The sequence below is a fragment of the Sminthopsis crassicaudata genome, chromosome 3 (genome assembly GCF_048593235.1).
Source record: "Sminthopsis crassicaudata isolate SCR6 chromosome 3, ASM4859323v1, whole genome shotgun sequence".
Classification (NCBI taxonomy): domain Eukaryota; kingdom Metazoa; phylum Chordata; class Mammalia; order Dasyuromorphia; family Dasyuridae; genus Sminthopsis; species Sminthopsis crassicaudata.
Window position 1 is genome coordinate 6,552,088 of NC_133619.1, and position 24,779 is coordinate 6,576,866.

Consider the following 24,779-nt stretch of genomic DNA (forward strand, 5'->3'; position numbering starts at 1 on the left):
CAAGGTTACGAATCCTGTACCCAGTCCTGCTGGGTTGGTGCTATGTCCACTGTGGCATGTGATGGAACACGATTCCCCGCTTGGCAAGGGGGAAGATTGGCTTCCCATCCCCTCCCCCTCTGCCCAAGTCTAAAGCCACCTCCCTCCACAAAAGTCTGAAGTTATTAATTAAAGTTAAACTTTAGAGACTTGAATCTGTCCCTGAAGCAAAGACTCATGGGATCACGTATCTATGGCTCTAAGGAATCTCAGTGGATGACCATACTAATTCCTCATGTTATAGATGAAGATCCTGAGAACTGAAGGCAAATTAGATCTGGGGAGTGGAGTCAGAGAATTCATCAAGAACACAGGGCAATTAAAGACAGAGGTAGAGATTTGAACTCAGGTCCTTCAGCTGAGTCTGGAACTTTAAATGAAAAAATTGCTCTCAAAGGGGGGAGGGCAGTTCTCTAAAGGTGAGAAGGGAACTAGAGGCATGTGATTCTGTGTCTCCTAATGAGAGTCTGGGAGCCACTCTCAGTCATGCTCTGTGTCTGTATAAGGAAAATACAACAAAGGACTCTGGAATCACTCAATTCACTGCTTCTGAGTGTGGTGAGGGGAACAACCCCCCCCCCCCGTCCTGGGTCTTCACGTCTGCCTTTACTAGATCCAATTTCTCAAGTCTTGGGGGTCTGGTTGTCACCCAAGGCCTCTGACTTGCTCACACCTTCCTTCTGGAAGCCACAGGTTGGAGAGGCTGACACACCAGCACCAACACCCAGCCTGTAGGTGTCCTAGATGATTACTTAATACCCATGATTCTTTCCTAAAGCAAAAGGGAGCTTTGAGACATCTATTCACCATCTCCCGGGCTTGGAGATCTCCATGGTCCTTTTGTTTCATCTCTGGGCTACTCTTCTACGGAATGGGTTCCTTGTGCCCAGTAAACAATATGAAAAATAGGGATTCCCTGTTGGACGTGTACTTGTGCAACATCTATGCAGATCACATTCTCTTTCCAACGTACATCTTCTCTGATCTTTCTGTCATTATGAATACATTGGGAAAGATGCTTATGGTTGGCACCACCATCTTGGATCGGGTCCTTTTGTTTTTGTTTTAATTAAATTCAAAGAGCACTGCTCATATATTACTCACATCCCAGTCATTGTCTAGAAGCTGAGCTTATAAAGACAAAAAATAATTCATTCTTGTTCACCCGGGGCTTATCTGCCACCAATGTTGATGACATCACTAGGAGTGCAGGGGAGGATAAGAGCCCAGGGCTTGGTGGGGGGGGATTTTCCTTGCTTCTAACTCCACATCTTCCTCACTTGTCATTGTCTACACTTTCTCTGATAAAAGGAACCTGGAGAGAGGCTCAGGGGCCTGGATTCAAATCTCTTCTGCTACATGTGTCCATGTGGCCTCAAGTTAAGTCACATAAGCTTTTGGGGACTCAAACTTTCTTATCAAAAAAAGTGAAGGGTTTTTTTAAATGCCTCTTCTAGTTGAAAATTTATTTTTAATATTTTGATTTTATAGATAAAGACACTGAGATTGAAAATCATAAATCTAAATCTAAGAGGGAAGATGAAATGAGATATGATATTTTAAAGCATCTTGCAGACCTAAAAGTTTATATAATAGCAAATTATTATTATTATTGCTGATGATGAGAGTAACTTAGATGTGATCCCATCAAATGCCTTCATTTCACAAACGAGGAAACTAAGGTTCAAGAGGTAGAAAGTGACTTGCCCCATGGGATGCATCTGTAAAGAGCCTGGCTGGGATTTTTACCCATTCTCCCAACATCAAGCCTAGGCAGGGTTCTTTCCTCTGCGCCAGACAGCATCTTACATGGCCTAAAGGTTTACAAAGTTCTCTTCTCTCCAAGTTTTGTGAGCCTCATTTTATAGATGACAACACTATAGCCCAAAGACATGAAGTCACCTGCTCAAGGTGCCATAACTTCCAGATGTCAGAGTCTGATTTCTGAGCTGTGTTTTTCTTTTCTCCAAATGCAAGGCTCTTCTCATGTACCACCCTGCCTCCAAGGCCCTTCTCCACTCCCCACGGGTGCAGGTGCAAGGTGCTATTTGTGGCGCTCCTGAGTCAAGGGGACCTCAGGAATGAGTGCTTCCCTCCAAGGAAGAAAGTCACACATGAGAGTATCCAAGAGGCATCTGGGCTGCCTCTTGGTCCTGACATTGGGAGGTAGTGGAGCACACTACAAAATCAGAGAGTTTGAGATGAAAGGATGAGAACTCTTCCCTACCTCTGTGACCATTAACCTTTAACTTAATTTTCGCAGTGCTTACCCACATCCTTATCTGTAAAAGTGGGTACTGGACTTAGCCCCCAAATACCTTCCAGTTCCCAATACAGAACAAGTTCTCATCTAAGGAACATCCTGGAGCTCACGGATCACTTCTTTCTGACTAACAGGAACTTGTTCCCAACCGCTGGTTCCAATGACCAGCTCAGCCCTTTCCATTTCCTCTTCCCAACTTACCTATTTTCTAGACATTCCTGCACCTGACTACCCTAATATTTAAAATACATGAAAATAAATGTGAATAAGATCTAATTTTCATGATAGAAGGAGATGGCATTTTAGTTTACTAGTACTGTCGAGGCTGGAGGAAATTTTTTCACCTTTTTTGTGGATATTTAGTCAGATAGATACTGTGTAAAGAACTGCAGAAAGGACCCTAGCTTGACAGATTAGAACCTGGTCAGTAAGATACTCCTTCCTCCTGAAAAGTTCAATACTTTGGATCTCTTGGAGTCAGATATCTCTCCCCCGACACCCTGTGATACAGAGCACAGATATACGAGCCTACCTATCCTGAATGATGCTTGTTATTTTCCTATGAGTTTGTGAGAGGAAACCATTGCAACGCAGACCAGTGGGCTGGGAACTTTCCTTTTTCTGGATTTGCAAGAACACAAGTAGAAGAGGCAAATTGTTCCTCAGTAATTATTCTTGTTCTGTATCAAATCCAATCTGAAATAGCTTTTAAAACATGTTCTTCTTCTCCCTTTTTCATACCTCTCTTCTTCTCTTTCCCTTTCCCTTTTATTCTTTTTCCTTCTTTCCTTTTTTCTTCCGTCTTTCCTTTGTTCCTTTGTTCCCTTCTTCCTTCCTTCCCTCCTACCTTAATTCCTTCCCTACTTCCTTATTTCCTTCTCTCCCACCTTTCTTCCTTGCCTTCCTTCCTTCCTTCTTTCCTTCCTACCTTCCTTCCTTCCTTCTTCCCTTCTCTTCTTTTCTCCCTCCCTTTTTTCCTTCTCCTCCTCCTCTTCCTTCTTCTTCTTCCTCCTCTCTCTTCTTTTCTCCCTCTCCCTCTCTCCTTCCCTTCCTCCCTCCCCTTTCTCATGAACACATATATAATTTCTTTATCTCCTCCTTCCATTTCCCCCCAAAACATGACAAATTCAGTTCAAATTCCTCCCCCCACAAAGTTAAGTTTAAAAGCAATGTTTTCTCATTTTGTAGACTATGTTCAAATTCTAAGGTGCTTATAACTTAATTTTTCTTACATCTTCCACATGAGGGGTCAGTCACACAAAGAGAAGAAAAAGAAAAGGAAAGCAGATTACTTTTCTGGACAAGATTATAATCTTACACTGTGATATTCTTGAGGGCAGGGACTCTATCTTCCTTAGTGATGCACATATAGGAGATGTTCCATGAATGTATGAAATAGTGAATAAGCCAACACATGTTTCTTTTCTTAAAAGCTCCTTCTCGGATTCCTGTGGCCCTGAGGGGTCAGCATTACCCAGAGATCCCTTGTTCAAAAACTTTTATCAAACCTCTTTTTACTTCCACTTCACTAATAGAAGATATGTTTGCACTAGCAAGTTACTATGGGGAGAAACTTTTTGGAAGACCAGAGGCTAATAATAGCAATAACATTTATACAACACTTCAAGTTTTACAAAGTGACTTCCAAACTTTTGTATTCATAGATACATTAAATCATCACAAAAACCTTATGTGGTAAAGGCTATTTATTATTATCCCCATTTTACAGGTAAAAAAAATTGAAGCTTAGAGACTGGTTAAGTGACTGCCCAGGATCACACAGCTAGAAGTCTGAAGTAGAATTCTGACTCTGACCTCAATCACTCTTACTTTAAAGTAAGTTGTTTTAATAAAAGTAATAATTAGCTTGTCAGATATAGTAGAGGGCTGTTTTGACCAGCAAAGAGAAATGATATATAATTTATTTCCTTTGCAATTAGTGGGGACCAATTGATAAATGGTCAGAGGATATGAACAGACAATTTTCAGATGAAGAAATTAAAGCCATTTCAAATCACATGAAAAAATGCTCTAAATCACTATTGATTGGAGAAATGCAAATTAAGACAACTCTGAAGTACCACTTCACACCTCTCAGAATAAGGAGGACAGATGTGGTAAGAGATTGGGAAAACTGGGACACTAATGCATTGTTGTGAAATGTTCCAATGTGGAGAGCAATTTGGAACTCAGCCCAAAAAGCCATCCAACTTTGCATATCTTTTGACCCAGGAGTGTTTCTATAGGGTTTATATCCCAAAGAGATCCCAAAGAAGGGAAAGGGATCCACATGTGCAAAATGTTTGTGGCAGCCCTTGTTGTAGTGGTAAGAAACTGGAAACTGAGTGGGTGCCCATCAGTTGGGGAATGATTGAAGAAGTTATGGGATGGAATGTTATGGAATATTATTGTTTTATAAAAAATGATGGACAAGATGACTTCAGAAAAACCTGAGAAGACCTACATGAACTTATGTTAAGGGAGATGATCAGAACCAAGAGAATATTGTACACAGTAAGAACAAGATTATGTGATCATCAACTGTGATGGATTTGGTTCTTTTCAACAATGAGGTGATTCAAGGCAATTCCAATAGATTTGTGATGGAAAAACCCATTTGCATCTAGAAAGAGAAATATGGAGACTGAATATGGGTCAAAACATAGTGTTTTCACCTTTTTTGTTGTTTGTTTTTTCCCTTTTGATTAAATTTTCTTGTGCAGCATGAGGAGAATGCAAATATTCTTAGAAGAATTGCACTTAGGGAGGGTGGAGGAAAGAAGAGAGGGAGAAAATTTGGAATACAAGGTTTTACAAAGATGAATGTTGAAAACTATCTTTGCATATATTTAAAAATTCCTATTTATATTTAAAAATATATATTTTACTACAATGTTTTACCTTATCAAAAGATACACTATTTAAAAATGGAAATTAGTGGGGAGAAGATAACCGCATTGATTATAGGATCAGAAATTTAAGGTGAAAAGAAGCCTTTTCGTGTCTAATCTACCCCTTTTTTGCAGCTGGAGAAAGTAATGTCAAGATTGAAGAGGGGAGCTGGGCTCCTGACCCTCTTATGCCTTTTCTCATCTTGAAGATAAAACTCTCATCACAGGCAGACTCCCATGGGAGAAAGTTCTTTGGAGTAGCTCTAGGAAGGGAAATGAAGAAAGTTCCCCTCCTCCCTTTTTATTTGCTTCATCTTCCCTTAGTAAAGGCAGTCACATTTCTCTACCTTTTGTAATCCTACAGTTCCCAAAATGACTAGAGAGAAGACCAAGGTGATTCCTGACAATAATGGCCCAACTTTCTCTGTCATTATCTATAAAGCCCAGGATCTCTTGTGCTTCTTTCTCTTGAGAGTTGACGTGTGTGTGTGTGTGTGTGTGTGTGTGTGTGTGTGTGTGTGGCTCCAATGTTGTTTCATTGCCTATTTTCTCATCATACATGGCATTTATTTCCCACAACCAACGAGGTAGGGTAGTACCAAGATTAGTGGGGGTGTGTACATTTTTAAATCTAGAATTCAAGCAGACAGTGAGGCTGCAAGCATCATCACCATATTATAACCATTTCCCTTCCCCTTTCCCCTTTCACACAGACTCAGGGTCAAGCTCTGAGCTCATCTAGGGGGACCATGAGAAAACTCAGTCCTATTAGGAGTGCGGCACAATGCTAAGCGCACTGGGAATGCAAGACTTCCTTCTTCCCTTGAAACAAAAATAAACAAACAAAATGGCCTTTATTCTCTAGAAACTTACAGTTTTTATTCAGAGGAAGAAAACATGAAACAAACTCTGTACCAACTGTCTCTGGATGGGATAGACCAGGGGCAATGAACAGAGAAAAACACCAACATGAAGGGCAGGCAGCAAAGGCTGCTTGCAGGAGGTGGGGATTTAACTGGGGCTTAAGGGAGGTCTGGGAAGTCAGGAGACAGAGCGGCACAGTGAGACGGTTCCAGGAATGGGGACAGCAATGAAAATTCCAGGCTCAAGAAATGGAATGTCTTGTGGGAGGAAGAACAAAGAGCCCAGTGTCACGGGAGCTTGGAGTTCATGGAAGGTCATAAGGCAGAAGAGTGGAAATGCAGGAAGCAGCCAAGCATTGAGTCCATGAAAAGGCAAACAGGAATGGATTTACACGTGATCTTGAAAGGAATGGGAAGACACTGGAGTCTATTCACTAGAGGGGTGGACTTGTGGTTATTAAGTGGAGAGGACAGGACCATGATGGGTCCTGCTCAAGGAAGACCAGTGGATCTGACAGCTGAGGGAAAGACAGACTAGACTGAGGAGATACTGGAAGTAGGGAGCTATTGGCATTGCCCATCCTTGAGGTAATGATACACCAGGGGGATGGGAGTGCCAGAAGAAATGAGGGGTATAAAGGAGAGGTGATAGGAAGGGAGAATTGAAAGGATTTGACAACTGATTGGATATGTGGGTGTGAGTCGAGTCAATAAGGAGTCAAGAATGATACTGGGTAAATGGAAGGATGGTACATGCCAGTGGCAGAGAAGTGTAGAGGAGGGGAGGGCTTTTGAAGAAAAGAAAAGGCCTTGGACATGTTAAATCAAGACTGAGATTGGAGAACAGTCATCTGTATAGAGATCCTAATGAATTTATTGATTGATCATGTACAATTTTGTAGAAGGAGAAAAGAAAAAAAGTATAGAACATGGGGACACCCAGAGTTGATGAGTAGATAAAGATAATGAGGAGCCATATGATGTATTACTAGAAAATAATAGTGTCATAAAAACCTGCAGAGAAAAGAGGATCATGGAGAACAAAGGGATAGTGTCATAGGTTACAGATAGATTAAGAAGGATATCTTGAATAATTAAGGTACTTGTCCAAGGTTATATGTGTACTATATATGGGTCAAAAATAGGATTTGAATCCAGATCTTCAGATGCAAAATCCTGCAATCCTTATTCATTTTACTGCACCATTGTGATGCATTTAATTTCAGAAACATCCCTAAAAGATCACTTTGTCCACTTAGGCTCCCACACAGAAGTGTCTCCCCCATCCCTTGTGAAATAATCAAGATTGTGTTCCATTCCCCCTGTTTATACCTTTCCTCTGGCTATTGTCCCACCTGGTGTTTTCTGCCTCATCAATTCTGTTTCCCTTCTTCCTTCAAGACTCAGCTCAAAACCCATCTGGTGTAAAGAAGCAGGAGCTCGAGATCTTTTATTTACATCTCTTCTCCCCCATTAGAATAGGAGCTCTTCTAGAGAAGGGCTGTGGTTTTTGTTTGCTTGATTATTATTTGGACTTCTTTCTTATACCATGGTACTCAGCCTTGTGCCAGGAATATATTAAGCATTTAAGAAATGTTGATTAAAGGACTGACAAATATAATCCTATCTTGTTTTTTTTGAAAAATATAGGTAACAGTTGGCAAATCCCTGGCAAATCTTCCTCATTTGCTAGCTCTGAACTGTGGAGTTTGGTAGGATGCCCTTACAATCTCTCCCAGTTCTAAATCTTCACTCTGATAATTCTCTGACATAAATTACACCTAACTTGAGACATGGAGTCAGGAACATCTGAGTTTGAATTCTGCCTTAGAGATTAGATTTTTAATCTACTGCCTCAGTTTCCTCACCTGTAAAATGAGATTAATAATAGCATTTACCTCCCAGGTTACTTATGAAAATAAAATGAGATGAAATTTATTAGGAGCTTTGCAAATTTTAAAGCACTGTGTAAAGGCTCGGTGTATTTTTCAAGGACAAAACGCTTCCATGGTGTCTAGTGATCTGCACCTCTGGTGTGGAAAATATTCTTTGGGGTTAAAAAAAAAAGGAACCAAAACTCTAATTGTGACTCTTTTTTGCCAGATTGACTATATATCTAAGGAAATTCCAAGTCCTAAAGTTTGCAAAATATGCCTAAAAAGTTCAAACCTCCTTCAAAGCAAACAGCAAAATGGGAGATTGTGAGGATGGGTGATGCAGAAGGGGTTGGAGAACCCAGCTCAATTCCAAGATCTGTTGGATAAATACTCTTAATCAAAATGCCCATAGCCCTCCAGCAAAGGGCAACTTCCTAGAGCCAGCCACCTGGTAGGAATCCAGTGGGAGTCTCTTCTAATCTCTCCCTTCAACTTCTCCTTCCCCCAACCCCAGTTAGGCAACATTTGGGGATTGCCCACAACAGCTTCAGCTGTGTGCTCTGGGCTCTCCTCATTAGGTTGTCTAGACAAGAGGTGGGGTTGTGGCAGGAGGGAAATCTTTTACAAGAGTTTCCACAGCACATCAGCCCTCCTGGGGATCATGGCGTGCTGACAGATGTCTGTGAGCATAGTGGGATGAGACTTGATGAGAGGCTGCATTACCTGGAGCAGCAGGTCTTTGAAAGCTCCTCCCTCTGAGCCAGGGCTGTGCCAACGGAGGGCAATGAGGGCTCTGATGCAGGAGAGGCAAGGGGAAGAAGATGGATCCCATCTCATCCTACCATGACTCCGACAAGCTCTGGGCAACCCATGGGAAGAGGCAAGTGTTGATGGTGGTGCTTACGAGAAGGATGAAGGATCAACAGAAGAATATTGATTAAAGGCTTCCTATGTGTGTTGAGTGTTAATGATTCAAAGAGAAATTGAAACAATCCCAGCCCTCAAAAAGCCTACATACGAATGATGATCATGTTGATGCTCAGAAGATGGATATTATCTCCCCCGGAAAATAATAAGCTTTCTGAAGGCAAGGATAAGTTTGCTTTCATCTTTATAATTCAAAAACTTAGCACAATGCCTGGCCCATAATAAATGTTATATGCACACACATGGGGAGGAGACAGACAGATAGACATAGACATACATAGGGACCACAGGATAATATAATATAACATTATGCTATGTTACATCATATACTTTAAATAAATTGACCTGAATTGAATTGAATTAAAAAAAAAAAGACTGAGCTTATGGAAGCCACATGAACAAGAATTAAATAAGAAGACCATAGATCATTGGCTTTTTTTTTCTATTGCAAAACCTTAACATATACTAGACAGAAAAAGACAGGCATCTCTCAGATTCATATTCAATATGGCCCCACCATTCCCACATGACTTGTCTAGATGTCTCTATACAACAACTATGGCTGTTTTCAGGTCATAATTTCTTGACTCCTTTTTGTGGTAGGAACAGAATGGGCAAAATATGCAATTTAATTCATTAAATAGCATTTCTTCTGGAAAATGAAAAAAAAAAGTCAAGTATCCTATGACCAGACATTTCAAGACTTCCACTGCAAAAGGCGAAATCTAAATGAAAGCCATACTGGCTTTTTTATGATGCACATATGGACATGCATGTGTATTTTGATGGACATTTTTTTCAGAGCAAGGAACTCTATGGATTCCCTCTTAGAAGTGAATTTTTAAAAATAATTAAATAGCATGCTAAATTTCAGATAGAATTAAGTGGGAAAAACATAATTTTCCCATTGAAGTTCAAAAATTCACGGAATTGTACCCATGGAAACCGTGATGATCCATAAATTTCAAGTTAAGAAGACCTCTTCAGTCTTAAATTTGTTCAGTGAGCTTACTTGAAATAGTTGATTAAGCATCACTAAAATTATGGTTCCAGATGTGTTAGGCAAATATCAGAAAGAATCAGTAAAACTGATTGAGTCAAAGAAATTAGTAAGTCATTAAATAAGTAATTAAGTTTCTAAAATATTCAAGATTGTGCTAGATACTGTGCTCACAAAGACAAAATGAAAACCAGTGCCCACTTTTAAGGAGTTTATATCAAAATCACAGACAAAAAAAATAACTATTAAATGCCTCCTAGGTATAAAACATTGTACCAAGTGACAGGGAAAAGAAAAACAAAAGAAAGATGGAAGTCAACAACAACAACAAACAAAACATAGGGGATCTTTGGGATACCTGATATGAGAATCCTTCCAATAGTTCACAGTATTTGTCCAACTCCTCCCTGAACCTTCTCTGGACTACGTAGCCCTACAGATCCACATCCAACATGGTTTTAAGTTTTATCCTGATCTCTACACCCGACTTTGGGCCAACTCCAGATGACCAGATGCTCATTCTACAATGCCCAGAAAGAAGCAATATGCTCTAGATGTGGCCTGAAGAGGACAGAGGACAACAGAATTACAATCCCACATTTTCTGCTTTAATACAAGGATTTTCATTTCCATCAATGAGGGCCCTCCATTCATTCCCTCCTATGGGAGTGGGTAAAGCCCACCATACTTTAGATTAGAAGATGGTCTTTAAGAGGTATTGTCCTAGAATTCCATGGCCTCAGATCCAGCCTGGAGATGTTGCTTTGCACTTGTCCTGGTTGGTCATCAAGGCTTAAAGATGCATATAATTCATAATTGCACAGTCTTCTCAATCAGCACTAATGCACTTGTACTATTTTAGAGTTGGTACAGAATTTTCCTCATTGTTCCTTTATGAAATTGAAAGAACTAGTTCTGTTAAGCCTCCTCTCCTCCATTTCTTTATTCAGGAAAAATAATTCATTCCATGAGTATTGGGAACTCCTTGTGTGAGATGGATATTCACCAATATAGATTACCATCCCTGTATAATTAGTCTTAGAGAGCCTGTGTTCATACTGCTAATGGGAGTCAGAGGTAGGACTTGAATTCAGAGCTCCCCAATTCCTAAGGCATCTCTATATTCATTTCACCAGACTGGCCTTTTAAACTCACAAATAACAACCATCTATCTTCAAAATCCTTTATAAAGGAGGAATCTGTACCTCAGAGAGGTGAAAGAACAGTGGTTGTCTCCTCAAAAAGGACACACACACACACACACACACACACACACACACACACACATATACACATATACCAATCACGCAAATATACCAAGAGCTTAAAGGGTTCTCCTTGCTTCTTCCATTTTTCTGGAACTTTAAAAGGAGAGGAGAGAAAGGAGAAATCAATTCATGATTTGGATTAAATATCCTAACTGTGTCTTATAATCCTACAATTCAAAACAGCCTCTCCTATGAAGCCTTTTCACCTTTGGAAGACTTGCCAAAGATTGTGCTCCATGGTGAGTGCCTTCAGGATCACTCCACATGAGGAGCCACCAAGGAAGGGCCAACGGAAGCTCTGCGCACTATCGTCCATCAAGGAAGCCTAGGTGATGCTAGCTTTTTGTTCACTGCCATAGGACATTCATTATTGATGTATCTACATTCTCTTCATGTGAGTTACTATTCAATATGATCTTATTCATCCTATACCTGGGCTATTGATTTTTTAAAAAATGCAAAGATATTCCATCCTGGAGTATTCGCTTAACAGGCCTAGAATATGGGGATGATTTTTATATCAAAATTCTATCATGCAGTGTCCTAGCTGTCTCTTTTCTCTGTGTGATATCAATCAATTGCCGAGCCAATTAAAGAACCCCTGAAATGTGCCAGGAACTTTCAAAGAGCTTTATATACCATCTATTCCTTTGTGTGGGACAAGACCACTGGCTCAAATTAATCAAGGAGATTTCTCAAGGCAAAAGCAGAAGAGACTATTACTTTAAAGCTCATAAGAAAGGACGTCTCCCTCCCCACAAGTCCAGGCAGACAATTCTTCAAAGCTTATTAATCAGAGAGATAAATAAATAAATAAATAAATATATATATATATATATATATATATATGTAATGCTCATAGACTTGATACAAAGGACACTCTTTGAAGTGCCTATAGTTTTCTCCAACAAGATCTACTGAGATATAAATGATTAAAACCTGGATCTTGGTTAATTAATCAGTGATGCAAATAGTTGAGATACCCAGTAAGGTTTATCATATCAATGTCTCAAGTATCTTTCTCCCAAATGCTTTTAGTCTCTATTGCGGGCTTTTTTTTTTTCCTGTCCTAAGTTCAAAGTTCGCCTTTAATCCAAAAAGTAGTTGCATTTTGCTTGAGGTGTTAGATGATTAATTTATTCTATTGACAAGCAGTCTCTGCTATTTCAATAAGGGACTTTTGGTGAGTCAAGTTATTGTGAGATTCAAGACTTGGAATGGATTCTTACCTCCTGCCCCTCAAAATGGCATAACCCTCCCCATGGGCTGGATCTTGGCCCTGATTAGCCAGGACAAATGACCTCACATTCTAAGTCATAAATGAGGAAAAACTTTCAACCCAACCAATGTTTAGAATTACTAAATTACCTGATGGGGGAGTTTCAGTGCCAAGGTGGCCCCAACTTAATCTCACATAGAAAAGGGCCCACTCCTTGTAAACCATGTGATTTCTGGGGAAAGAAACCTGGCCCTGGCACCCAACCGACTTTCATTCAGTCTTTAGAGCACTGTCTCCATCTTGTGAGTGAGCTTTCACAGTTCACTTCATTCACCTTCATCCAAATCATTGGTAAAATGTTGGAACAACATAGGGCTAAGCTATAATATGGTCATAGGGTCTATATCTACTTTTAGAGCAATCAATTCATGTCCTTTATGAGGAGGCCAGATTATTCCACAGTCTCTGGACCTTCCTATTTAAACTTATCCAACAACTCATATCTTTCTACCTTCTTTGTATGGATTATGGATTGTCATATGTCTTACTGAAAACCAAGTATTTCAACACTATGCTATTATTTCCATCTCTCTACTAGTCTAATTAACTGTAGTTGAAGTAACTATGCAAACTTCATGGCTGCAAACCAAAAGCTCTTTTTCATTAGTAAGCATGACTAATGAAACATGGCCATCCACCGGAATGAGCTGGTGGCCCATCTATTATGTTAACTCATGATGGAAAAGCCACACCTTGGGAGGGTCCAGTCTGACTCATGTCCTAGTGTCTTTAGCCTTGAAGGAATAAGCATGCTACTCTGCTAGAAAAGACTCAGATGTCAAGGAAGGATGCAAAGTATCTCTCATTTTTTCCTTCAGTCTGATTCCAAGGTCTGCATCCTCAGGCTAGTATGGATGGAGAGCTTTCTTTTCAAAACTCTCTAAAAGGATTGGGTGAGAGACACAAATGGATGATAAGGAAAGACTTAATTAAAGGCTGGGAAGGTTTCCAATTATGCTAAGCAGAAGAGAGAGGGCTTGTATCCCATTTGCAACCAGATAAACTAGAACTCTAAAGCTATGTTCTCCTAGCATGGAGGCAGGGAGGGACCCAGCAGGAATAAAGGCACCCATTCACTAGTTCCTTGTTCCTCCTCTTGTAGAAGCCTTTTATCTAAAGAGGATCTGCCAGAATCACACTCAAGTAAATGAGGCAGAGTCTTTCCTTATTTCTACCCCTCCACATACACGCCCCATTTCCTTTAAGCCAAAGGCAAGTGATGATTAAAACAAAACATCTCTGTTTCCTAAGCACCAGGTACGTGGGATGTGCTGAAGCTTGTCTTTGGCACAGCTCAGATCAGACAGCAGTTCCTAAGAGGAACAGTGGCTGCCTCCTCAGGAAGGTACTAAAAGTGCACACACACACACACACACACACACACACACACACACACACACACACACTCAACACAAACATACAAATACCACCAAGGACTTGAGAAAGGCTTGTCCTTACTTCTTCCATTTTTCCAGAGCTCTAAAAGGAGAGAGGGGAAAGGAGGACAAACTATTCTGCTGGAAAGTTTTCCTCTTGCTTTCCCTTAAATGAGGTTTAAATCTAAATAAACATCAGACTCTTACTTGATAGACACTGAAGCGTAGCTTAGAAACTAGGTCTGTGGTTCAGGAAATCAAAGCATTTTAACTCTGGAGTTCGAAGAAACCTCAGAAGAAACATGAGCAAACAGAGACTGAGAGGTTAGGTGTCTGGTCTAAGTAAATGACAGAAGGAAGGAAGGATTGGAAGAGATCCTTTCCTTCTCAGGGCAGCTTTCTCAATCACCGTACTCCACTCCTGTTTAAAACCAATGCTTCCTTTCCATATTTTCCAGTATCATATCACATTCATCATGAAAGTTAATGGGCTGATAGAATAAGAGAGAATCTCTACTAAAACATAAAACTGAAACTCTTTGAACAGGGTCAGACCCTGTTCATTCAGAAATCATTTATTAAGCCAGATGTTTAAGAGACCTTGTATTGTACTGTTAGTTTTTTAAACACTGATCATAACAAAGGAAAGAAAAATCAGCCCCTGGTCTCAAGGAACCTAGATTTGATTGGCAGCAGGGGGTTGGAATAATGAGAAAAAACAATATATATTCAAAAAAGTCAACATAAAATATGACCATTAAAATATATTTTGTTCTAGTAATTTCCTAAGGTTTTTTTAAGGTTATCTATTGAAGACATTCCAAATTAATCTTCATAGATTGACTTTACAGTTTCTATGTGGGATCTCATCACCCTATTTATATGTTTATATTTCACTTATAACACATGACATGTAATATATGCAAGACAAGGAAAAAATATGGCTGGCTCTATGTCCAGCTATCACCATAATAGGAAGGAGATGGCATACAGAAGTGAAAGGGAAGTCAGTTTTATGTACAAAGAACATTCATTCCAGGATAATTTATACATCTCTGTGTAGGTATATATGTATATACATAAAAGCTAGGTGATGTAGTTGATATATCCTTGGGTTTGGAGTCAGGAAGACTCATTTTCCTAAATTCAAATCTAATCTCAGGCACTTGCTATGTGACCCTGGGCAAATCACTTAAGCCAATTTGCCTCAGTTTCCTCATATGTAAAATGAACTAGAGAAGCAAATAGCAAACCACCTCAATATATTTGCCAAAAAAATAACAAAACAAAATGGAATCCTGAAAAGTTGGTCATGACTGAAACCACAGAACATTTTTAACACCTTTGGTAAAATACTACCTCTTTACCCTCACTGATTATATGAGTCTGGGGAAAGTGATTTTAAATTTGAGTTCTCCAAACAACTCTCTAAGACCAAAAGTTACAAAGAACCCAAGAACCTGCTTTGGTAAAGGGGGTTTTCTTAACTGGAAGTTACTTCAATAGAATGGAAAATTTTCTATTTCCTATTCTTAATCCTATAGATGAGTGGAACATAAGATGGCATCCCACTCTTATGAGGATGGTTGCTTTAACTCTAACAGGATTTCTGTCTATGGGTGCTATAATGGCTCCTGCCCTTATATAATTTGTTCTGGATTGCTCCAGGACTGATCTTCTATTTTGTGAGTTGCCATGGAGTAATACTTTCTCCTTTTTCCTGCTGTTAGCTTCTCTGTGAGCATCCTTGATTCACCAAATATTTCAATGAGGAGGTTGAATCAAGATAAAATCATAAAACAACAATAACTACCAAACTCTAATTGTTTTACCCGTTAATTTATTCATAGATATAGGGAATATGAAGTAATACATGGTTAAACTAAAATCATTTGATTAATGCCTATACTTCAATATCCCAGGCGTTGCCCAGAAATGATGGTGCTTTGCTTTAATAATAAAAAAAATAAGACTCAGGACTCTGACCCATAAGCAGACTCCAAAAAACAAAGCCCAAGCTGTCTGTCTGCTTCTCCACCAGCGCCTTCCGAACCAAAATAGTTTTGGGGGACAAGGAAGAAATAGTAACAAGGCACTAATTCTCACAAAAATCTTAGGAATTTCATTTTTCCTTCTCAACCATAATCCTCTTCTCCAGTACAATATTCAGAAATGGAAAAGCAGCAGGAACACAACACCACTGGGTCCATGAAGTCATTAAATGGTCTAGACTGAGAGTAATGACCCTTTATGGGTTGTGCAGAGTGTTACAGACCCTTTTGGCAAGCTGGTAAAGGCTATGAGCTAATCATGCTCCCCAATATGGGTTTTTGTGTATAAAGCAAAATTTGCAGGAATAAAAAGGAAATAAGTTATACTGAAATGTGAATATCTATGTGTATACATGTGTGTATATAGATATATATGCTTATACATACATATATTTATACACACATGAATATGGATATATTTAGATATATTTTTATGTATGAAGCAAAAAAAAATTAAGCTCACAAACTCTCAGAAGAAAACCCCTGGAGAACGTCAGAGCTCAGAGTAACCTTAGAATGTAGAATCAGAGAAAAGAATCTTAGGCATCAGATGTTAGCTCTAGAAGTCAATTTAAAACACGGAACACAGATATAAGAGCTAAATATTAGGTCATAAAATTAGAATGCTGGCATAGAAAACTTAGTTCAAAAATGAGACTATCATAGCTTAGGAAGTTCTTTAGAACACACAATGTACACACACACACACACACACACACATACACACACACACACACACAAAACGTCAGAATTAAAAGTGGTCTTAGAATATAGAACATAGAATGAAAGTACTGGTTTTGACCAGAGCATAAATCATGTCAGATTACAAGGGGCCTTAGAATATCGAATTTGGAAAGTCAGAGCCAAAAGAGAATTTCTATTGTGAAGTACACTTCTACAGAATATTGGAATTCTACAGAATATCAGAATTCTTAGAACCTAGAACCCAGGGCATTTGTGCTGAAAAGGACACTAGAGATAATGTCTCATCCCTCACTTACTGGCTCAGTATTCACCCTTGAAAGGGCTTGTAATACCCATGGTACCATTGCAAGTCACCTAAGCCCCTACCACATCCAGGTTGAGTCAAAGGTACTAGAAAGAAAAGGGGTACAAGACATGGTCTTCCCTTTGGGGGTCCACAAGGGAGGAAGGACAATTCCTTTAGAAGACAGACACTGGCAACAATTAGCACATAACCATGACTTCAGCAAACCAGAATTAGTTCATGAGAAGAAAGGGTTTAGTCTGAAGGTTTTCTGATTCTTGGTATCCTTGTCTTTTTCACTAGTTCATTTTGTTTCTCTCTGGGCTCCCATGCAAGGTCTGGCCATTTCCCTCACAATCCCCAAGCCTGCAGGGGCAGAGCAGAGTACTTACTTAACCAAGGATGTCCCAGGGAAGGCAAAATTGCCCAGACAGATGTGACAGATGCTACTCAGGGGGATGCGTTGAAATTGGACACAGCTAAGCATGATGAAATCATATTTGCAGATCAGCAAGGTGTTGTCAGTGATTGCCACCACCTTTTCCTTCTCGTTGTTCCAATGGTCCACTCTGCAGGAAACAATGGGATGTAATGAGAATTAATGTAGCTCATCTTGTCCAAATAGAGAAGGAGAGTAAGTAGCACAGAGGGGATCCAGGATCTACAGATGCTGGGGAAACCTTGAGCATCATATGCATGGTTACAAGATGAATTATTTTTATGGCTTTTTCTGGTTTGAAAACTACTTGATGAGCATTATCATGTTGGGTCCTTGCAACAATCCTGTGATGTAGCTACAATGCTTATAATTATTGCCACTTAGCAACCTAAGAAATAGAAGTTCAGAGACCATACGACTTGTTCATTGATTACACACAAATCAGTGGTGTAGGGGGGATTTGAACTTGGGTCATCTTGAACCTAATGCAATATTGACCTAAGAGAGGAAGAAAGTAGAGATGAGTTCCAATGAAGCTCCGAAAGGAAGGACCACAGCTGGGTATGAAGTCTTAAATACCCCAAGTTTTGCAGATCAATATGCTCCTAGAAAAGGCTGTCTTTGTATAGTGTATTTTGCACAAGGGTTTAAGCTCTTTGTTAGGCAAAGGGTTAGTCTTTGTGGGTTCCCTTGTCTATCTACTTCATACTCAGTGTGGAGAAGCATGCAGAGGCATTGTAGTTGAGTGAGAATCAGTAAGCTTTCATTAAGAACTAGCTGGCATTCTGCTTGGCACTGAGGGTACCAATATGGAGGCAGAAGGGAGTCTACCATCAAGCAGCTTCCACTCTTCTCAGAGAGACAGCATGCATGTATATAGAATACATGAAATATAAAATAGGCTCAAAATAACTTTTGGGGGAAAAGCCACCAGTAACTGGGGGACACAGAAGGATCTCTTACAGAAAATAGCTCTAGATCTGAGTTGTCAATGAATTTAAAAGGGGTAGAGAAGAGGGAGCTGATTCCAGTTATGGAGGCCAACCAGCACAAAGCCACAGAGTCAGAAAATGAAGTGTCCCGAGGACCAGTGAGGAGGACACTTTGGTTCATCTAGAGCATGACTTTATGGGACCAAAGAGGATTATGGCTGAAAAAGTAGGATATGAGCAATTAGAAAAGAAATATAAAGGTAAAAATTAAATAATCATTTGGGGACACTGCAATCTATTAATGGATAGGAAGGTAACAAAGTCAGCTCTTTGTTTTAGGAAATCACTTCGAGATCTTGGAAGATAAAGTGGAGTAAAGAGAAATTTAAGATAGGGAAACTAAATATTAGGATATTTCAAAATGGAAATGGAAATATTTCAAAATTTGGAAATGAAGAGATGAGGATCTGTTCTTGGATAATGGCTGTGTGAGGAGTGAGCAGAGAGAAGAAGCAAGAAATAGTGAGATAAAAGTCACATGATTTGTTATTCATGTAAGAGTAAGAAGGAGGGATTGACTAAGACCATGTATATTCTGAGCATGTATATTCAACAGTGATAATTCCAAAAGTCTACATCGAGGTTGTAGCAGCCCAGCCCTCCGTACATGCTCTGAAGGGCTGATTTCATTGGCCAGGCTCCCATTATATATCAAATAAGTCAGATTGAAGAATTAAATACAATAATAAGTTCAAGAACCTATGGGCTTGCAAAGAGGATTGAATGTTAATCTTGAAAGAGGATTTGTAAGGAACCATAATAGTCTCTCTTCTGGATGTGACGAAATCTAGATGTTCTGGGGACATCCAGTTTGAAATTGCCCAAGACAATTAGGGAGGTGAAACTGGAGCTAAATAAACTGACTAGAACTTAGTATTCATATGTGAATGTCTTTCACATATAGATGATAATTGAACAGATGCTGGAATGATGAGATCCCCAAGCCAGATAATATAGAGGGAAAGGGGAAAAAATGGTGCTAGAGAGAATACTGGGATCTTCCCATAGTTAAAGCCATGGTAACATGGTAGGGAAAGAAAAAACAAAGGTTTGAGCTTCTAATCATATCAATTTTTTAAACAGTGAATGCCAATTAGTGATAAATCAGGAGCAGGTTTCCTTAGCTGAGGACTAGATTCCAAATGTAGGAGACAGATGTTCACTCATTAAAACAATTAATCAAATAAAAGCAATCAATAGAAAGAAAATAATTGAACAGATGTGAAATTAGATAATTTTGATTTCTAATTGGAGGAAAGATTAGGGACTTTTCAAGTTCAGATAAAAAGAATGAACTGCTGCAATTACCTGAAACAAATCTAAATAATAAATGAACAAACAAATGAATGGATAGATAGATAGATAAAAGTGTTTCACTCTTTGCAAATTACTATATAATAATAAATAATAACAATAATAAGTGGGAACAATAACTGATTAACCAATATGGAGGCAGCTTCAAGAAAAGACATAGGAGTTGCTTGGCATATATTATTGTGTGAAAATTCCTTGTATCTGTCTTCAGACCTGATTGAGTTTGTGGTTAGCATAATAAGGTTTTTAGTTGAGAGTCTCTAAGCAGCAGATAGAGGGGGCCCAGATTCCCAGTCATGTAGGGCTAGGATCAAACAATAAATTAAAGTTCTCTCACAATTCCCACAATTAAATAAAAGTTTCTCAGAAGACAGAAATTGAACTAGATCTATAACTGAATAGAAAGATAGCTGAGCTAGCTCCAGAATTGTCATAAAATGGGATTAGAGTGGTTCACTCAATTCTAATCCCCTCAATTGCCTTGATAGTTATAAAATTTCAGCAAAGGAACTTGAAAAAGAGTGAATAGACATATTAAAGAAGAAACAAGGGAGATAAGTGAGTGTCTCAAAAATTGTGAAAGAATAGAGTTTCAAAGAACAAATGGTAATCAGTAGCATAAGATTTTTGAATGGTTGAAAAGCATGAAAATAGAATAAAAGTCATCCATTTAGCCATTAAAACCCTTGGTAATTTTCCAAGAAAGAAATTTCGACTATTGGTTCAGAAATAAGAATTAAAATGGTTTAGAAAACTGAAAGGAAAGGAAATGGAGGAAATATGTGCAGACATGGTTCAAGTTGGCGTCAGAGGGTTGTAAGATGAAAAGAAGAAAAGAAGCCTCTCCTTAGAGAGAGGCTTCCATTTTCTCAGTAAAGTGTTAACAAAAGGTTTTTATCTCAGAATATGGAGAGGGAGAAATCCCTGGAGAGATTCTGATTCTTTTAGGAGCGAAGACCTAGAAATGCGAGCCACAATTTTGTTTGCTTGGGTTCTTTTTGCAGTTCTATTAAAATACTACCTTCTTCCTAAAGTCTACCTTCATTCTTAAAATTCTCACTCATCTTTCCTTTACTAAATCCTTTTTGTTTTTGTTTGAGATCATATGACCATCTAATTGTGGACGGTGTTATTCTTTGGTTATCCACACTCCACATAGAATTATATATAGGGAACTATATCCATATAGACACAATGACACTGGATTCTTTCACTGCCTTGTCTTCCAAGTTACTGGCTAGCTCCCTGGAAGGCAGGAACCCTGTTTCTGGCTTCTGTCACAGCCAACACAAAGACAGACTAATAAGATTTTATCTTTGTTTCATGAGGTCTAACATCAGCTGTCATTTGGTATAGGGCTAAGATTTCCTTCATGCTGAAATTTTCTTCTGCTGCCTCGCAGGTTGGGCTGGGACCATCATCTCCTGAGAGCCCAGTCAGGAACCCACTAGTCTTGGCAATTGCAGCCCATTATGAATGAGTTTGGGTATGGCTGCAGTTGGACCAACCTCACCAAGGTCACAAAGACTACTGGGAGGATGAACTGCAGTCTGTGTCACAGGAAGTACTAGCTACCCACAGCAACAAAAACACATGTCTTTCAGCATTTATTAATCTACAAGACAAGCACTGTCTCCCACATTGAAATTTATGCTCCTTGAGCACAAGGAATAGTTTCTTTGTTTTGTCTCTTTTAGTGTCGTTGCATCTGGAACAGAGTAAGCACTTTTTAAATAAATATTGACACATATAAATGTGTGCAGTCCAATGGACAGAATGACAGGCCTGAAGGCAAGAAGATTCATCTTCTTGAGTTTAAAAGAGGCTTTGGATTCTTACTAGCTGTGTGATCCTGAGCAAGTCACTTAACCTTGTTTGCTTCAATTTCCTTATCTGTAAAATGATGTAGATGCTGGTATAACAGCAACCATTCCAGTATCTTTGTCATAGGCACACACATATAAAGAAAGAAAAAAAAAGAGAAGAGAAGAGAAGAGAAGAGAAGAGAAGAGAAGAGAAGAGAAGAGAAGAGAAGAGAAGAGAAGAGAAAAGAAAAGAAAAGAAAAGAAAAGAAAAGAAAAGAAAAGAAAAGAAAAGAAAAGAAAAGAGAAAAGAAAAGAAAAGAGAAAAGAAAAGAAAGAGGGAGGGAGGGAGGGAGGGAGGGAGGGAGGAAGGAAGGAAGGAAGGAAGGAAGGAAGGAAGGAAGGAAGGAAGGAAGGAAGGAAGGAAGGAAGGAAGGAAGGAAGGAAGGAAGGAAGGAAGGAAAGAGGGAAGGAAAGAATAGAAAGCAAGCCCTCTTGGTTTTTCTGAACTTTACATGTCCTATCAAATGGCTCCCCGAGTCACCCAAAATAGATTGTATCTACTTAGCAACAAGTTGAAAGCAACAGCCTGGTAAACCAGACTTCTTTTCCATCCAAAAGAAAGTCAATCATAAGTTAAAAGGGCTGCACAGAACATTTCCTTGATTCATAATGAGATTTATTTCCAAAAGGTAAAGATTCAGAAAAGAAAGAATTCTTTTTAGGAACACGGGGGCTCTGTTTTGACACAGACTCTGTCTAATTTCCATATGAGGAATGTGGGAATCAGATTAAGCCACTAGCTTATAAATAGCTGTGAGTCTGCAGCCTGAGTCTCTGGGTTGTTTGTTTATTGATGCATTTAGACTTCAGTCACCCCATTTCCCCCTCACCCCCAAAGCTTAGGGTGAAACCATTTCTTATACAGTCTTACTACTTGGCACTAGGAGTGAGCAGGAGCAAATATGGTTGTACAGTGGAAAGGCTTAGATTTGTAGTCCACAAACCTGGGTTCAATTCCTGGCTTTCCCATTCACTGTGTCCCTAAATCTTTTTGGACTTTACCATCAAAGCTGCCTCTATCATCTTATCTGTTAATGCAACCCCCAGGCCTTACAGTGCACACCACCTCTGCTCCATTAGGACTCCTGGGCTTTTACATCAATCTGACAAATGAACTTTCTTTATATGTATATCTCCCCAACTACATAGAGAGGAAGAGTAGAGGGAGGGAGGAGGGTTCTTTGAACACTGAAACCATCCCACGTTCTCATATTTCTATTCTCAGAACTTAGCAGAGTACTTGCAACAGCTAAGAACTTAATATTTTCTGCATTCATCTGCAAACTGGGAATATTGACCTGGATACTTTAAAATCCTCCTCCAAATTAAAATCTTTGATCCAAGGATGCCAGAAGGAGCAATGAACAGAGTACTTAACTTTGAATCTTCCTGATTATAATCTTAGCTTAGAATCAAAAAGATTCATTTTCTTGAGTTCAAATCTGGCCTTAGAAATGTACAAGTTATATAATCATAAGCATGTCACTTAATCCTATTTATCTCAGTTCCTCATCTCTAAAAAGAGATGGAGAAGGAAAAGATAAACCACTCCAGTATCTTTTCCCCCAGTGGGAATATGAAGAATTAAAGAGTAGGGCATGACTAGAATGAATGAGCAACAACAATAAAAAGACCCCTCTGTCCTATAACTGATTATTTTTTATTATTTCATCTTTAAGCCCCCTGGTAAAATGTAATTTGGTGAAATAATTCACTAAAAATTAGAATTTAACAAATGGAAGTGAATGACTCAATGGGATATCAAGGATCAGTGAAACAAAACCAGTTCCTGATATAGATTATATCCCTTTGTGAAAGAAGGCTACACACTTCATAATCATTTCTTGGTAAACTGGGAGGAGTCTTAAAAACATTTCATCTTATTTAAATTCTTTCTTTGATAATGAAAATTTAGGCCTACAGAGTTGGAATAAAAAACCATAAGGAAATTTGTAAAGAGGCACCCATTGATTAGACAAAAATCTGCAACTCTTACAATTCCAGGCTGCAAAATATCTAAGGGAAGAGGTTTTAATTGTTCATATCCTATTATAGGGGATAGTATTGTGTGTTACAAATGAGCCAGTATATGTATATATATATATATATATATATATATATATATATATATATATATATATATATATATATATATATATATGATATAAGAAAGAAACAAGAGGAAAAATATCTCCAGATGAAGTCTCAAAGGATGATTATAAATTGGTCTCCATCTCATAAGACAATCTTGGAAAAATTAAAAAAGGATCTTATAAGACAGTTAGAAGGAAAATGGGAAAAGGAAATGATAGCTCTGGAAAAGGAAACACAGAAATAGTCTGAAGAAAATCATTCCTTAAAATAATTTTCATGAAATGAAAAAAAAAAAACAACAACTTGAAAAACAATTTGTTAAAGGGAAAAAATCCAATTAATAAAACATTTAAAAGTTCAATTAGCTACATAAAAAAGATAAAAAGCTAACTGAAGAAAATAATTCACTAAAAATTAGAATTGAATAAATAAAGTGAATGATTCAATGAAACATCAAGAATCAGCAAAACAAAGCAAAAAAAAAGAAAAAAGAGAGAAAGAAAGAAAGAAAGAAAAGAAAAGAAAAGAAAAGGAAGGAAGGAAGGAAGGAAGAAAGAAAGAAACAAACAAACAAACAAAAAGAAAAGAAAAGAAGAAAGAAAGAGAAAAGGAAGGAAGGAAGGAAGGAAGGAAGGAAGGAAGGAAGGAAGGAAGAAAGAAAGAAAGAAAGAAAGAAAGAAAGAAAGAACGAAAGAAAGAAAGAAAGAAAGAAAGAAAGAAAGAAAGAAAGAAAGAAAGAAAGAGAAAGAAAGAGAGAGAGAGAGAAAGAAAGAGAGAGAGAGAGAAAGAAAGAAAGAACGAAAGAAAGAAAGAAAGAAAGAAAGAAAGAAAGAAAGAAAGAAAGAAAGAAAGAAAGAAAGAAAGAAAGAAAGAAAGAAAGAAAGAAAGAAAGAAAGAAAGAAAGAAGTTAGAAGAAAATAAAAAACGCTTCATAGGAAAAACAACCAACCTGGAAAATAGATCCAAGACAATCTAAGCATTATTAGACTACCTGAAAACCACAATGAAAAAAGAGCTAGACAACATCCATCAAGAAATCAAGGAAAACTGCCCTGATGTTGAACCTGAGGGTAAAATAGGCATTGAAAGACTCCACCAATCACCTCCTGAAAGAGACTCCAAAATGAAAATTCTAAGGAATAGTATAGCTAAATTCTAAAATTATCAGATCAAGGAGAAAATACTGCAACAGGCAGAATGAAACATTTCAAATATAGAGGAGCAATAATCAGGACCTAGCACCTTCCACTTTA

The 24,779-nt window shown here is 38.5% G+C and overlaps 1 protein-coding gene across 12 annotated transcripts in view; it reads right to left on the reverse strand.

Moving 5' to 3' along the window:
- Window positions 1-24,779, reverse strand: part of TPRG1 (tumor protein p63 regulated 1) — a 242,034-nt gene that overhangs the window by 53,858 nt on the left and 163,397 nt on the right. For all 12 annotated transcript variants that reach the window (XM_074297891.1, XM_074297889.1, XM_074297892.1 and 9 more), the window contains one exon: window positions 17,215-17,391. In XM_074297891.1, coding sequence (XP_074153992.1) covers window positions 17,215-17,391 — 177 coding nt within the window. The remainder of the gene's footprint in view (window positions 1-17,214; window positions 17,392-24,779) is intronic.